This window comes from Seriola lalandi, unplaced genomic scaffold, assembly GCF_002814215.2.
Source record: "Seriola lalandi dorsalis isolate HSWRI2012SDOR001 ecotype SW California unplaced genomic scaffold, Sedor1 jcf7180002054575, whole genome shotgun sequence".
NCBI classification, from domain to species: Eukaryota; Metazoa; Chordata; class Actinopteri; order Carangiformes; family Carangidae; genus Seriola; species Seriola lalandi.
This window is the reverse complement of record NW_019525128.1, coordinates 726,816-743,941: the sequence shown is the minus strand read 5'-3', so window position 1 is coordinate 743,941 and position 17,126 is coordinate 726,816. Positions and strand designations below refer to the sequence as shown.

The following is a 17,126-nucleotide window of genomic DNA, read 5'->3' as shown; positions in this document are numbered from 1 at the left end:
TTGTGTTTGCACAGCCAGGGGAGGCCAAGAATCAGTGTCTGTGATGGTGATTGAAAAAGGTGAAAGTTCATACGTTCATTGTGACCGTGTGTGTGCAGTTCCAGAGTCTCGTGGTGTGAGTTCCTTTCCGTTGAGTGCTCGGGCTTTGATGGGCCTGGCCAGTGGCTCCGAATTGCCGAATTGAGCCCTAATTCAGCAGCCAGGCCCCAGTCCATCAGGTTCTCATCAACCCTGAGTCTATAAGTGCCCTAAGGTTGGTGGTGGTGTGGTGAGTTACCTTGACGGACGTGAGGATGCGCGGAGCGCGACCAGGAGTCGAGTACGGACTCACCAGATCGGGTCTTTTGGCAGGACAGGCGGCAACAAGGTGATTGGACTCCCCGCAGTAAAAGCATCAGCCCTCCTGCTGACGTCGCCGCCGCTCCCCCGGCGTCAGCCGTGTCCTCCCGACTTGCATGGGTTCGGTCTCTCCTGCCGTGGGTAAGAGAGGAGGTCGATCGGGAGTCGAGCCTCGGGCTTCCTGCCCGTCCAGAGCCAGCGGATGCTGGTACCTCTCCGACGATGGTCGGCCTCCCCGATGCTGATGGAGTTCATGAATCCGCTTATCTGTCCGGATGGCTAGGGCGATGAGGGAGTCAAGGTCCAAGGGCACCAGTACCTCCCGTATGGGAGCAGACAGTCCTTTCAGGAACACATCATAAAGAGCTGTGGTGTTCCATCCGCTCTCCGCCGCCAGGGTGCGGAAGCGGATGGCGTAGTCACATACCGAGCCATTGCCCTGCATCAGCCCGCTCAACTCTCTAACCTTTTCCCTGTCCGTTGACACCGGATCAAGAAGTCCTCTGGAGAGCAGCTTGAAATTCGGGAAGTGAGCGGCAAAGTGGGGAGTCACGCTCCCACTCTGCTGTGGCCCATGCTCTCTCTCTCCCGGTCAGGTAGGACACCATGAATGCAATCTTGGACCGGTCTGTGATAAATGCATGGGGGGAATGTTCAAAATGAATGGAACAGTCTAGGAAGAAAGCCTTACAAAGTCCTGGCTCCCCGGAGAAGCGCTCCGGGGGTGCCAGCCTGATCCCTGTTCCGGCGATGGGTTCAGCCTGAACAGGAGCAACTGCTGTGACTGGAGGCTCCGGCACAATGGGTGGGTTGTGAGTCTGCTGCAGGTGTCCGAGCAGATCCTGTACTTGGGACGAAAGTTGACCCAACTGCGGGACCATCGCCACCTGAAACTCCTCCTGGCGGGAGAGTCGGGCCTCCTGTGCGCGCAGTGCGACCGTCAGCTGGCCAGTCTCTGCTGAGTCCATACTGGCCACAGTGTACTGTCAGGCAGGGACTCAAGGCAGGACTCAGACGCAGAGAATAATAATGGGCTTTATTGAAATCACCGGTGACCTCAGACAGAGTGAAAAATAAATGGCTATGAAAAGACTAGTCACTAGTGATGCGCGGGTCCACCCGTAACCCGCGGATATCCGCGGGTTTACCCGCGGGTCGGGCGGATTCGGGTAGTAGCTTTTTAAAATATTGCGGGTGCGGGCGGGGCGGGTCAAAAAGAGAAAACACATTTCTCACTTCTAAATCCTAAATCAACCCATTAAAGGCTATTGACATGACCACTGTCACAAATGCAGGGCTGTCTTGCACCCACAAGCTCTCTGGGACTTCCGATGAAAACATGGCTAACTTAATCAGAGAAAAGTTAAAAAAGGGTGATGAAAAGGTTGTGCAGAAAGTGGGCCAAAAAAAGCAAGGTGCTGGAAATATTCGGACAAGTCTTGTCCGATGACACCCCTACAGAATACGTTATGGGCCTTGAGTGTGAGCTGCTGTACAAATACGACGGGCATAAAACAGGTACATCAAACCTACTTCGGCATTAATGCCGTGGGTCGGCTCCACAACCTAATAAGCCTTCCACACAAGCTCATTCAGAACAACCTTTAATGCCAGTATTCATGAAAAGCAATGTGTCACTCGCAGCAAAATCTAAACTTGTGGATGACTTTGTAGCGTTCTGCTGCTCGGACCTACGTCCATTTGATGTTGTCTCTGGAAAGGGGTTTACTCGTGTGGCACAAGGGCCTATAAATATCGGTGCACGTTTAGGATCAGTGGACATAAACTCCGTCCTCCCTCACAGACAAACAATTTGCGACAGGGCCAAAGCTCACTGGCGTTTTTTGTTTTTTTTCCTCGGGCCGGGTCGGGTTCTGGTCATTATCAGCGCATATTTTTGCGGGTCGGTTTGGATCTCCTGACGGGTCGGGTTGGGGCGGGTCTTAAAAAAAGGCGACCCGCGCATCACTACTAGTCACTAAATTCTGAAGTCTGAGAAAAAAAAAAATCACTCCAGGAGGAGGGGAAAAAGCTCTAATCAAAAAAAACAAAAGGTAAACACAAAACGCTCCATAAGGAGGAAAAACCTGACTTAATAATAAAAATAAACCAAAATAATCAACTCACGCCACCAAGCGGAGGATCTAGGATAATCAATAATAAATTACACGAAATAAAAATCACTCATAATGAGGAAAAACAAAGGGCTATGAACATTAGCTAAGGCAAGAAATTACAAACAAAAAAAATAGATGTGTATAAGAGACAGGCTCGGACCTACGTCCATTTGATGTTGTCTCTGGAAAGGGGTTTACTCGTGTGGCACAAGGGCCTATAAATATCGGTGCACGTTTAGGATCAGTGGACATAAACTCCGTCCTCCCTCACAGACAAACAATTTGCGACAGGGCCAAAGCTCACTGGCGTTTTTTGTTTTTTTTCCTCGGGCCGGGTCGGGTTCTGGTCATTATCAGCGCATATTTTTGCGGGTCGGGCGGGGCGGTTTGGATCTCCTGATAATAATCAACTCACGCCACCAAGCGGAGGATCTAGGATAATCAATAATAAATTACACGAAATAAAAATCACTCATAATGAGGAAAAACAAAGGGCTATGAACATTAGCTAAGGCAAGAAATTACAAACAAAAAATCACTCTTCACGAGGAACAATCGGCTTACTTGGAATAACAGAAGGGCTATGGGCATGGACAAAGTCTCGGGTGCAGGTCGATGACGAAGACACTCTGGCACAAGACAAGGGGAACACAGACTATTTAAACACATGGAGAGAAATAGGGCACAGGTGGAAACACTTAGGGCAAACAGACTGAGACACATGAGGAAAGGCAAGTGACCTGAAACGAGAGGAGAGTTACTTTTCAAAATAAAACAGGAAATGACAGGACAAAACAAAACCAGGACAAGACAACCTCACCATGGTGTGACAGAAATGAGATAGAAATATGTTTGTAAGTGTAACTTCTGAGTGGGTGAAGCTTTACAACACAGAGTGAGTTTTATTTGTTAATCATCTTCAGTTTGAAAAACAAAACTTCCATTTCCACTGCTGAAAACAACTGAAAACTACAGGTCAACATGCAGTTCGACCAACACACAGTGTAAATGTCATTTAAATTAACATTTATGATCTATAATGTACAAAAGCTCAATTTCATGAAGTATTTCAATTTCAATTTTATTTGTGTAGCACCAAATCATAATATCAAAGACTTTACAGGGTAAGGTAAGTACCTTATTATGGAGAGAAACCCATCAATTCCCAGAAAGAGCAGCACTTGGGGACAGGGGGGTGGAAAAACCATCTAACAGAACCAGGCTCGATCCCAACTGATCGAACCCAACTGCCTCGTTCAGTTGGATTTGAGAGGAGAAAGGGGATGGGAGAGGAGAGAGCGAATTCACATTAAAAAAAATTTAACAGTCTTTCTAAGAAACTATGAACACTTTCTCCATTTCCCTTATAATTACAACCAAATTGCGGCCTTTCAGCTTAATTTTACAGCAACTTTTTAGGAAATTATAAACAACAAATTAGCTGGCAAATACAGGACCTGTCACATAACAGGATACTGACGTTACTGATACTTCTTACACCATGAGACCAACACTGAGAGAAAGACAGATACAGACAGGTCATTACAAAGGAGAGCAGGAATAAATACATCTCTGATGGACTAATAAACACACTCTTCACCATGCTCAGACCTACTTTTATTATATTTACTTTATCATAGAAATGCAACGTTCATGTTGTGTCATTTAACTATAAACCAAACATCTGTGTGTCCTCTCTCTCTGTCCATAGGCACATTAGGCAGCTGTCTCCCTCTCTTTACCACCATGCCCTTCCTGTTCTGCAACACTGACAGCACCTGTCGCTACGCCTCCCGCAACGACTACTCCTATTGGCTGTCCACCAATGAAACGCTGCCAGGCAGCGTCCCATTCATCTCCGGGCAGTCACTGGAGAGTTACATCAGCCGGTACCTAAAACACACACACACAAACACACACTGTACTGTATGCGTGTTTCCTGTGTTGCAGGTGTACTGTATGTGTGTTTCCTGTGTTGCAGGTGTACTGTATGTGTGTTTCCTGTGTTGCAGGTGTACTGTATGTGAGGCCAGAGCCAATGTGATCGCCATCCACAGTCAGACCAGTTCCATTCCTGACTGTCCTTCTCAGTGGGATCGTCTCTGGTTTGGATACTCCTTTGTGATGGTGAGCTTATCTTGTTGGGTCGGGTTGAGTCAGGGGGTCATTTCTAAAGCCCCCCTCATCCTTCAAACTGATATGTACAGTGCGAGTTCAGTGTTGCCAGACGACTTTGTCCAGTGAATCAAAACTGTTGCCAGAGACTAAAGCTTCAACACCAAAAGAGCTCTTGTTAACTTTTAGAAAAACCCTTTAAAGAGACATCATCTGTGTTAACCCTGATCACATGTGTGTTTGTAGTCCATTAAACCCACAACGAAGTTGGTTTCATCACTTGGTTAACACAGTGGTCGCCATCCTTTTCCAATTCAATTGATCATGTATAAATACAAGATCTGTTGTGAGTTTGTGGTAGTGTAGTGTGAGTTTCTGCTTTGTCCTTTGACCCTTGCTGTTGTTGCTTTTGGTGTCTAGGAAACAGGAGTGGGGGCAGAGGGGTCAGGTCAGCCTCTGGCCTCACCTGGATCCTGTCTAGAACACTTCAGGAAGATTCCCTTCATTGAGTGTCACGGCAGAGGAACCTGCAACTACTACACCGACTCCTACAGCTACTGGCTGGCTGCTCTCAACCCCAGTGACATGTTCAGGTACAATACACCTTTAATGACACGTTCAGGTACAATACACCTTTAACAGGTATGCAATATTTTATTTACATGTTTAAGTGTGGAACTTGTTCAGGTAGATAACTGTGTCATCAGTGTGCTCAGGTATGAACACACACACCTTTAAGCCTCTATTATTTACACACTGCACCTTAATCATAATGTTCCGTTATGCAAAACCTTTAAAACTGTTCAGCTAAGTAACACCTTCAGGAACACAACAGTGCCATCTACACTTTCAGGCACAAAACATCTTTATCACTGTCTTCGGGTATATTATACCTGTAACAGCAAATCTTCAGATACAAGCACTTTTGTTCGTATTTGTTTCATTTGAGTTAGAGCCATGACTCAGCTCTGCAGACACTGGGTCAGTATTTAACTGAGAGAAGATCTGTGGTTGTAATGTAGTTGAAGTTTCTGTGGTTTTGTTCCTGTTTTATCTTTGGTTTTTCCAGAATCATGTTCAAGTTCAGGTTTATTTGTCAATACAAGTATAACCAAAGAGATGAAGTTTTTCTTCAGGGAGTAAAGTAATACAAAAAACAAAAGAAAAATGATCAAAATTAAAGAAAATGTGAGCCTCAGGTTCTGAGACTGATGTGGAGCAAGACATAAACCAACTGCAGTCCTCTAAGACACCTACTGGGGACAGTGTCCACTGATCAACCAGCAGCTGAACCAAGAACCAAAGACACATTTAGATTCATTCACCTTATGTCTGAGTCTTGTTTTATGAAACTCTTACTTCACTTCAATTTGTGCAGTGTCTCTCTCTCCTGTAATAACGTGTGTGTATGTCTCTCGTCCCACAGTAAACCGAAGCCTCAGACTGACAACGGAGATTTTCCAGGCAGTCTGATCAGCCGCTGTCAAGTCTGCATGAAGAGGCTGTGAACAGCATCAGAGCTGCTACTGATACTACTGATACTACCACTGTAAATACTGCTGCTAACACTACTGACATTAATACTACTGACAACAGTGCTACTCTGCCCTGTGTACTCACACCGGCACGGAGTCAACGTGTTGGCCACAGGACAACTTTAAGTGTTGAAGAACGGACCAATCAAAGAATAGATGTCTTCGCCTTCTGCTGTTTTATATTTGTTCATCATTGTTTAATTTGCCAACAAAACAACCCAGAATCAGAAACTGAATGAATTTCGTGTTTAATGCAATCAGATTGCAACGTCAGCACACAACAAGCCTAAGTCAGGTTCTTTTGTTGTGTTATCTACTTGTAGCAGTTTGGTACCATATGAAACCAGCTCCTGTAAAATGAATGGACCGTATTAGTGTTAACATTGGACTTTATTTGGGTATAATTTGCACTGATTTTCACCAAGTGGGAGACAGAAATTCACCAACTCAGAAAGCTGCAGCCAAGTTTTTACCACTCGGCTGCTCGTAACTACAGTTTAAACGATATCACATCAGCGTGGTATGAGCTCCGTAGTTGGATGTTTGTTGGTTAAGTGCACCTTGGGAGTCATACTTGACTTCTCTCTTTCAGTTTTTATGTCCACGAGCTTCTTGTACCTTTGACTTTTTATAAAAGAAGCAGCTATTTTCTGACTTTTTGTTCTGAGTTTAATGTCCAACACAACCTGAATATGAGACCTGAAGTCATGATGTCTGATTCCTCATTGGAAATGTCCAGGAAAGCCGAGTGTACTTAATTGTTTTTATCACAAATGAAAACAAAGAAACAAAACAACAGAAATAAAACTGAAAAAAATAATAGAATTAATATATTAGCAAAGATAAAATATCCATTTCAGATTCAAGCAAAGTTCTGATCAACAGTTTAACTCTTAATCTGTGATCAATAGTTCATTAGTTAACCCAGTGTTGTTTTGTGTCCAGACACCTCAGAGTGTGTTGCACTCAGTCATTGCTGGTGTGAGTACACAGCTGCTACTATTACTACTATTACTACTACTGCAAATACTTGTATAACTCTCACTACTGCTGTTACTGATGGACAAAGATTGTTTCGGTCAGTGACTCTGCCTTAATGTCAAACACACTTCTACTTTAAATTTCTTGCACTGAGAACAACAAAACTAACAAACTACCAGCAGTAAAATTTACTGTCAAAGGAAAAGCACTTATGCTGAACATTTGTTCCTTTCACACAAAAACTATGGAAATGTTAATAAATGAGTGTTTAGATACTGGGAGGTCAGATTGAACTGCAGAACATGTCTGAATGTAAATCTTTATACTTCATAGTACATGATAACTCCAGCTGACACATCAGTGTACTGTAGTAACAAGCACAGATACTTCACTACAGCACCTGAGTAAATATAACAGCTTACTTACTACCATAATGTAGTAATACTATTAGCACTACCAGTAGCAGTAGTATTAATAGTAGTAGTTGTCCTGCTTCTACTACCATTCCTCTTGCAGGAGTAATAAGACTGGGATCACCCCTACTAATGAGTGTAGTGTAGTACTATGTGTACTACCACTGTGATCATAGCTACCACTACTACTACTACTGCTGCTGCTACTACTGCTACTACTACTACTATTGCTACAGTACAGTAGTATTTTGTGTATAATACTTTATACATACCCTGAGTTTTTATATAAATCAAAATCTGACAATGTACAAGTACTACTACTGGTACTACTACTACTACTGCCACTATTATACTGTAAGTAATGTTATTGCTAATACTACAGTAAGTGCTACTTCTACAACTACTATCATTATCTACTAATAGTTCTAACCTCGTAGTACTACTGCTACTTCTTCTGCTTCTGCTGCTTCTACTATTGTAAGCACTGGTACTACTAAGTACTACTGCTACTACTACTACTTAAGTACTTTTACTATTAATACACTGGTAAGTGCTCCCTCTGTTTATACTACTGCTACCGTGACCAGTATCTACTAATAGTTACAGCCTCTACTACCGCTCTGAACTACTGTCACCACTGTTAGTACCACTAGTACAACTACTATTACTGGAGCTACAGTACCTCCTTTTGCCAGGAGAGGACAGAGGTGGAACACAGAGAAGAAGACTGTAACCAATCAGCAGCCTGCTCAGCTGCACTTCCTCGACGACCACTTGGTGGAGCTCCAAGGAAACTTTAAGTGAATAAGAAAAACCCAGAAATACATGATTAAGACTTTGTTCTTTTCTGCACAGCAACAGAATCTGAAGCTCTCTGATTGGATGGTTCTCATAGCAATGCATGCTTGGACTTGTTGTCTTCTGTCATAAAGTGACCTTTGGCTGATTGATTCTTTATCAAACAATAATCTAATAGAGATTATAGATGTACGAAGTGTTTACAGAGTCTGATCACATGTTCAAATCAAATTAAAGGTTTAGACGCTTGTTGTTTTCAGATGTACATACTCTTGTGCTGTTATTGTTGCATTTTCTGAAATAGTAATGATAACCTTTATCTGTTTGTGAAAATGATTCTTGTTGAGTTTAATAAAATGTGTTTTACAGAAGTTAGATCGGTTTCTGTTGAGTCCTCCTCAAAAAGTTCATTAAAGGACCAGTGTGGAGGATTTATTACATTCATAATTATGTTTTCATTAGTGTATAATCAACTTAGAATGACCCTTTCACCTGTCCACCTGGAGCAAGCAGGTGTAGGCATGGCACAGGGCCTGAGCCACATTACTCAATCAGGGAGTAAGAGTAAGAGCTTCAGACCTAGTTTTTGTGAAAACCAGGTTCAACTAAATATGAATCATAGGAGAGGAGTTTTAATTAGATTTTTAGTTTTAAACATGAGAGGAACTTTAAACAGGATTAGCCACTGCCATCTTCTTCCGTCTAACTGTGTTTCAGTTACAAAATTTGCATCAGTGTTGTGCAGGTTCACACTTCACAGTCAGCTTCAAGTTCAGGTCACACAGATTTCTCCTTTTTCTAAATGAGCTTTAATGAGCTCCATCCCCAGCCCCAAGTGACTGCCACATTAGTGTTTCCTACAGATTCACAGACAGACTTTCAAAAGCCAAGAAAAAAAACAATTTGAGTAAATATTTTACAATTTAAACAATGGTTCAAGCTCCACCTCTGGTTTCGTTACAGTTGCTAACTGAAAGATGTGTTGTGATTCTACTTTGCATAGTTCTTTTTCTGATGTTTTTTACTGGTTTGCAAACAGCAAGGCCAACATCTTCTGATGTGCGAGCATCATGAGCGTCAACATCAGAAGTGGCAGCTATACTCGTGAGTATTTTGCGTGATCACCAAACCATCAAACGTTTTGTTGCAAATAGTCAATCAGGTCGCAAAAAACGTGTTGAGAAAAAAAGACGCAAATTAACTGCTCAAGATCTGAGAAGAATCAATCGTGAAGCCGCCAGGAACCCATTATCCTCCAATGCTGTCATATTCCAGGACTGCAACCTGCCTGGAGTGTCCAGAAGTACAAGGTGTTCAGTGCTCAGAGACATGGCCAAGATAAGGACGGCTGAAATCCGACCACCATTAAGCAAGACACATAAGTTGAAACGTCAAGACTGGGCCAAGGAATATCTGAAGACAGATTTTTCAAAGGTTTTATGGACTGATGAGATGAGAGCGACTCTTGATGGACCAGATGGACGGGGCCCGTGGCTGGATCAGTAACAGCACAGAGCTCCACTTCCAATCAGACGCCAGCAAGGTGGAGGTGGGGTACTGGTATGGGCTGGTATTATTAAGGATGAGCTAGTTGGACCTTTTCGGGTTGAAGATGGACCTAAAATCAACTCCCAAACCTACTGCCAGTTTTTAGAAGACACTTTCTGCAAGCAGTGGTACAGGAAAAGGTCTGCGTCTTGGCCATGATTTATATGCAGGACAATGCTCCATCGCATGCATCCAAATACTCCACTGCGTGGCCACCCAGCAAAGGCCTTAAAGATGAAAGCATAATGACAAGGCTCCCTTCCTCCCCTGACCTAAACCCTATTGAGAACTTGTGGGCCCTTCTTAAACGGGAGATTTACAGTGAGGAAAGACGATGCATTTCTCTGAACAGCGTCTGGAGGCTGTGGCTGCTGCTGCACAAAAAATTGATCGTCAACAGATCAAGAAACTGACAGACTCCATGGAGGGAAGGCTTATGACTGTTATTGAAAAGAAGGGTGGCTATATTGCTCACTGAATTCTTTTTTGGAAATGTCAGAAATGTTTATTTGTAAATTTGGAGTTGTTTGTTTGTTATTCTCACTTTAACAGATGAAAATAAACAAGTGAGATGGGAAAATTTTTGTTTTTCATTTAGTTGCATAATAATTCTGCAGACTAATAGCTGCCCAATAATTGTGCACAAATGGATATTCCCCAAAGAAAGCCAAAAACTCGCTTTTACTGTCTTAAATATTCAGATTTGAAGTTTATTAACATTTTGGATTGACAGATAGATAGATAGATAGATAGATAGATAGATAGATAGATAGATAGATAGATAGACAGATAGATAGATAGATATACGCTTTATTTATCCCCTTGGGATGTATGTATCAGTGGCGATTGCTCTAAGACTGCAAGGGAAGCTCAGCTTCCCCTAAAATGTCAACAAAATAAGTGGTCAAATATGTGTTGTTGTGTGAACATTTCATTGACTAAATATGCGCTAGAACACGTTCATCTTTTGTTCAGAATCAGCTACTTATCACAGGTAACCGACACGACTTCTTCTCATTCATCCCCGCAGCGCCACAGAGCTTTACACAGTGTAGACGCAGAGCGTCTCCTGACTTCAATGGGGAAGCAGAGAGTGGGTTGTTCCACTGCAGCGAAACTAGACGGTCATTGGATAAATGCTGGGCTTTGTCCGGCCCATCGGACGCTCAGCGTCTCTGGGGGTCAATGGGGCAGTGGGCTGGCCCGGACGCTCGGCTTCTGCATGATGATTGGATGATCTGTCTGAGGCTGAGTCCCTTTTTGATTGACATCTCATCATTTTCAAGTTTTTCATTCCGTTGTTCGGAGTTGATCTGGAGACGTTACTGATCCTCAGCGACTTTGTCTTTGTTAAAAACGACTAGCTTTGTGTTGGCGACTCTCTTCTGTCACTCTGCGAATTTACATTTAAATAAACGGACACATTTTATGATGTAGGCCGAAAATGAGCTTCCCCTCATTATAAGACCAGCAGCCGCCACTGATATATGTGTATATATATATATATGTGTGTGTGTATACAGACACACCCACACACACACACAAACACATACATATATGTGTTTTATATACTAATGTATAGATAGATAGATAGATAGATAGATAGATAGATAGATAGATAGATAGATAGATACTTTATTTATCCCCTTGGGCTATATATACACATTAGTAAATAAAACACTAAAAGAGTATATATAGAATAATGTTTGTAGTTAATGTTCCTCAATGGGAGAAACCACAATACAATCATAATATTTTTACTTGTGAAATGAAAGTTAAAGATCCATCTTCTCTTCACAGGTAAACTAAACTCTAAAGTTAATGAACCTCATCAGTCAGGGTGTCATTTGTCTTTGATCGTGATTGTTAATTACATTTAATTTCATTTTCCAGTCATTTTCATGTTGTGACTTCACTCAGTGACTCAGTGTGCAAAGAAAAACTGTACTCATCACAGGGGGGAAAGTGATGTCATCACTTTCCCATCACGCCCTTGAGTGTGTGTGTGTGTGTGTTCATACCAGCAGCTCCTTAGTGACGGCTGCCTGCTGTTAATGTGTTACCATGGCAACCGGCTAATGTGTTGTTTATTAGCATCCGGAGAAGACAAAGATGACGATGAGGATGAAGTTGTGTCAGTTTTATCTCCACAGCTCAGAATCACAGATTAATCAACTGAACTCACAGACTGGAAATCAATAACACTGATTATTACTAATATCAAAATATTTTCATTGTCCCCTCCAGGAGAAACTTCACTGTCAACAATTTAACATGTTTATACAGACAGAGTAACAATTACCACTGTCCAAGCAACAAAACACAGCTGATCTGCTCTGTGACACATGCAGAGCAGCAGTGAGACATAAATAAAACACAATAATCATAATAAAATGTTAAACATGCAGTTACAAGTTAGTAAAAAGATACAACCCCATTTCATGAAATATCAATAAATACATCAAACGTACCAAACAGCAGGTCTGAGCGCAAGGACAGGACATGGGATCTGTCATCTGTCCATAGTGTTAGCTGCTGTTTCAGATCAGCTGTATGTAAAACAAACAGAATGAAGTTTGCTTTCAGTCCAGAGGACATCACACTGCTCAGTTTGTAGATTGATGCACTTGCAGTTTTAACTTGTGGTTGTTTTTAACATGAGGCTTTGTGCTGTTGGATGTTGTTGTCAGCTGTGGACCAGCCACTGTTAGAGATCCTGGTGCATTTAACTCTTTCTAATATTTGTTGGTTTGTTTTACTGTGCGTAGGTGAGTTGTCTGTGTGTGCTTTTTGTTTGAGCTGAAAAATGTATTTTCATGAATTATAACTGTAACATGAGTCTGTCCTCCCCATGAAAAATGACACTGTCTGTCAAAGTACCAATTATACAGTGACAATCAGGGGTGTCAACTTTTTCTCCAGGGCAAAAGTGGTGCAGTCCTCACAGTATTTCACTTGTTTAACTGTAGCTGTCAAAGAAATGTAGTGGAGTGGAAGTACTTTATACAGAAAGTAGCATAAAATAAAGATACTCAAGTAAAGTACAAGTACCTCATAATTGTACTTAAGCACAGCACTAGGAGTAAATGTATTTAATTACTTTCCAACACACATGGATTTTGTTATGTTCAATGACCCCTCCTGAATTCCTGATTGAAAACAAAGGGGTTGTCTATTATAGAATATTGATGTCAAACCGTATCTCTACAACAGCTAATCCTCCATTGTCTCACTGCTCATGACTGAGCCCCAGTGTTTGCTAACATTAGATCATATATGACATTTGATATTGTTCATGAAATGACTGGCGTCATCAGCTAGCTAACTTTAGTTTGCTAAACTTTAAATTAAGGCTAAAGTTAGAAACTACCTAAAATTAGCGTTCATCCATAGATATTTGGGATATACAGGAGCAAAAATCACTTCTCCTCAGAGACAACGTACCTAAAACAGTAAATTATTACTCTATTATGAATTATTTGGTTTAATGCTTATATTTTTATATGTGTGAAGTCTCAGTGTAACGTCTATGGGCTGAGCAGTTCTCATGGGCTCTATCTTTGAGTCTGAGCCCAGTTAGTTCATATGTCCATGGTCCACTAATTAAATCAACATGTGGATGTTATATTTATCTGACAGTGCTCTCTAGTGGTGGTCTGGATTAGTGCAGTGTAGTGTAAGACTCTTGCAGCTGATCTGAGATGAGTTAAGCTCCATTTGCTGTCATGTAGACTGTATGAAAATACTTTCATTATCATAAAAAAACCTGTGACATTTAAATCAGCCTGTCCCCAGTCCTCAGACTCAGGTCAACAGGTTAACTTCACAGTCTTCAGTGGGAGGTCAGAGGTCACAGAGGCAGTGTTTGCAAAGCTCTGGTGCTGTGGCCAGATAATTAGTTCAGTTTCTCTGATAAATATTCTAACATCCTCCTTCTTAGCTTTTCCTGTAGCTTTCAGCTGTATCCCATGGCCCTCTTCAACTATCACGTGACCTAGGACATTATGATCTTTTACTTCAGTAAATGTAGTAACAACAGAAACAGCACAGCAGGGAGAACACATTCTGCACAGAGCTGCTGGTCATGAACTACAGGAGACCTTTAATGTGTTTGTGCTGTTTATGTTTGTTGTATAGTAATAATTGTGTAAGTGTCCAGCTACAGAAAAGTAATTTGGTTTGGTCGTGTGGTTTACTCCACACCCAGTGTGACAGTTATTAATTTATTAGCACAGCACCTTTCAACTATTAGTGTTTTACATGACATAAAAAAAGGCAAGAAGAGACTAAGACTAAGATTATACAACAGTTAGTTCCGACCAAGTAATTTTAGAGGCATTCCTGACATAGAGTACAACAGCACTGGGACTTTTAACTACATGTATCATTCCGCTTTACAGGTGTTCTATTAACAATTAATTAGCGTTACATTAACGGTTGTTATCTGTCTTAGATTGTAACAAACTTTGCAAAGATGAAAATATTTCCAGAAAATAACATTTGAATTAAATGATTTATGGTCATCAGGGGTTGAAGGAAGAAGCCTGGATACTTCAGCGCATAACTCAGGTAAAGTGTAGACAAAGTAGCAAGCTAGTGTGCACTGTGTAGGTCAGAAAAATGTTTATGTGTTGCTTAGCAACAGTCCAGTACCAGTCCAGTTGTGGGACTAAGCTGTGTCCCAATTCAGGGGCCGCATCCTTCAGAGAATGCATTTGAAGACCAATTACGTCACAGCGGCACAACTAAGCTGTCCCATTTCAAAGGCTCCTTCATATGAGGCTGATATATGTGTCGCCCTTTTCCCGGCAACGAATGCTCCAACAGGTGGATCCTTCATAGCCCATCCTTCCCCAGGATTCATTGTGTGCTGGTAATGAAAAAAATAGCAGCAAACAACACCGACAGAGAGCCAGAGAAATACACTTTTAAACGTGAGTATCGGTTTCACCTCAGTTGAACAGCTAACGGTACAACTGTTAAAAAACAAAGGGCCTTAAATGAACTGGGTTTTATTGCTGCCTAAGCTGTTTTTGTTGGTGGTGTGAGCCATGAGGCAAAACTTACTGAAACATTCCGTTTCATTTTACGGAGCAAGGAGCAGACTGCTCGTTTCATTAAACTCAGGGGGGAGAATGATGGCCTCCCTATCGAAGGTGCTGTACTTCCGTTCACTGGGGCGTAATGATGGCTGAAGATAGCAAGTGGCTGCCAGGCTCCATTCACCCACTGCTCGTGCACTGCACTGACAGCATAGTCCAGAACGTCTGTGTTTTTGGAGATTGGAACCATGAGCGATGGGTGCGCCAGCATTGTTGCAGTCGCCAGAGCAGCCTTAGTGTTCACAAATGCCTTGTCCTTCTTCTTGGACCAGTCCACCATGTGTTTGGGGGCCCTTCCCTTAAGGGCCTCAAAGAGGGGTCACATGGGGACAGCCTGGGGAATAAAGCAGTCAAAGTTTACCATGCTGAGGAACTCCTGTAGGGACTTGACTGAGGGTGGGCGTGGAAAGCTTGAAATGGCATCCAACATCACTGGGAGGGAAACCGCCCCCATCTTTGGTGACTCTGTGTCCAAGAAAGTCAATGATGGTCAGCCCAAACTGGCACTTGGCTGGATTGATGATAAGCCCATGCTGACTAAGCCCTTCAAAAAAAGTCTGGAGATTGGATAGGTCTTCTGCTTTGGAGGAGCTGGCGACAAGGATTTCATTGAGATTGACGACGTTGAAAAGTCATGTCTCGCTGCACCAAGTCCATGAGGAGCTGGAACGTCTTTGTAGCGTTAAGACCATTAGGACCAAACTGTATGCGCAGGAACTCCACTGGGTAGCGGTCCGGCGTAGTGATGTCATTCAGTTGGCGGCAATCACCCCATGGGCGCCACCCTCCACCAGGTTTTGGGGCAGTGTGAAGAGGCAAAGCCCATGAACTGTCAGAACGGCAAATGATCCCAAGGCGCTCCATGTTCTCAAACTCTGCCTTGCCGATGGCGAGCTTGCCTGGGTTGAGGAGCCGAGCCCAAGCATAAACTGGTTGCCTTGTGGTGGCGATGTGGTGCTCTACATGCTTGGCAGAGGATGAAGAAAATATGGCCAGTGTGAGTATCAACAACTTTTGGCCAATGGAAAATCAAAGAAGTTGAGTAGCGTTGAGTAGAGTTGAGCTGCTACCATGCATTATAAAAGGGGTAATGGTGGTCCTGGTGGATCCCTTGATGAACCTTTCAATAGTGTCTGCTGCAAAAAAAACTAACAAAAAAAACAAAAACAAAAACACCAGGCACTGTGGCTTAGTTGGTTAAAGCACCTGTCTTGTAAACAGGAGAGCCTGGGTTCAAATCCCAGCAGTGCCTGATTAGCACAGAATTTCCTTGACCTGTTATTTGTCTTGCATATAAACAACTGGAAGTCAGCAAAACAAGATCTACAAGGGTCTTAAGTTGTTCTTAAAGGTAAATTTTAGAGGCATATGAAATCAGTGTGAAGACGTGACTGGACAGTGAAATCGTCACTGGTCTGTGCTTCTATAAACAGGTGCTGTGGCTTAGTTGGTTAAAGCGCCTGTCTAGTAAACAGGAGATCCTGGGTTCAAATCCCAGCAGTGCCTAATTATCAGTGAACTTCCTACACACATTCTCTCTAAACAAAAGAGGAAAAACCAACATAGAGTCTCTTAGTGAGATGTTTTTCCACCACATGCTGCCAGAACATCATCTCAGCTCCTTGTCATTGCTTCTCCAGGTCTCTGAACTCTAATGGAGTGATGAACACCATTTGTCCTAAAGATATTCCCTCATTTGGTGTTTTGATGACAGTGGTGGAGAGCGCCGTCTAACACTTTGCTCCAAAATCTCCCATAGGTGTTCAACTGGGTTGAGATGTGGTGACTGTGAAGCCCATAGCACCTGATTCACATCATTTTCATAATCATGAAACCATCAGTGACAGTACTCAGTGAGAAGCTGGAGAAAATCGTCATGCTAGACAGCTTGATGGAGTCCGCTCCACTGAGTGCACACACATATGGAAAAAGAAAGTGACAGCATTAATCAAGTGGACATCCATCAATGGTCCATAAGCACAAACGAAGCACATGTGGCTCATTTTAAGACTCAACTAGAAAATTCCAGGGAAATTTTGAGTGCCACGGGGGCTACTGCCGGGATGAGTACATGATTTATTTCCAGTGTTCAAAAGTCACCCTGGTCATATTCTGGTTTTGAGAAATGTCTTGATATAAAAGACTCTGATATAAAACAATGTCACATCCCTCCATCAT

General features: G+C 42.5%; 1 protein-coding gene and 2 non-coding genes across 3 annotated transcripts in view; all 3 read left to right on the top strand.

The window, feature by feature from the left end:
• col4a3 (collagen, type IV, alpha 3) overlaps window positions 1-8,673 on the top strand; it is a 61,373-nt gene extending 52,700 nt beyond the window's left edge. The window contains exons 49-52 of the mRNA XM_023417501.2: window positions 4,168-4,345; window positions 4,469-4,583; window positions 4,992-5,164; window positions 5,998-8,673. Coding sequence (XP_023273269.1) covers window positions 4,168-4,345; window positions 4,469-4,583; window positions 4,992-5,164; window positions 5,998-6,079 — 548 coding nt within the window. The 3' untranslated portion in view covers window positions 6,080-8,673. The remainder of the gene's footprint in view (window positions 1-4,167; window positions 4,346-4,468; window positions 4,584-4,991; window positions 5,165-5,997) is intronic.
• Window positions 8,674-16,126: 7,453 nt separating this feature from the next.
• On the top strand, window positions 16,127-16,200 carry trnat-ugu (transfer RNA threonine (anticodon UGU)). Its single transcript has one exon. It is a non-coding gene; the product is annotated as a tRNA-Thr (tRNA).
• A 180-nt stretch (window positions 16,201-16,380) lies between these two features.
• On the top strand, window positions 16,381-16,454 carry trnat-agu (transfer RNA threonine (anticodon AGU)). The gene has a single exon. It is a non-coding gene; the product is annotated as a tRNA-Thr (tRNA).
• Window positions 16,455-17,126: the final 672 nt, after the last annotated feature.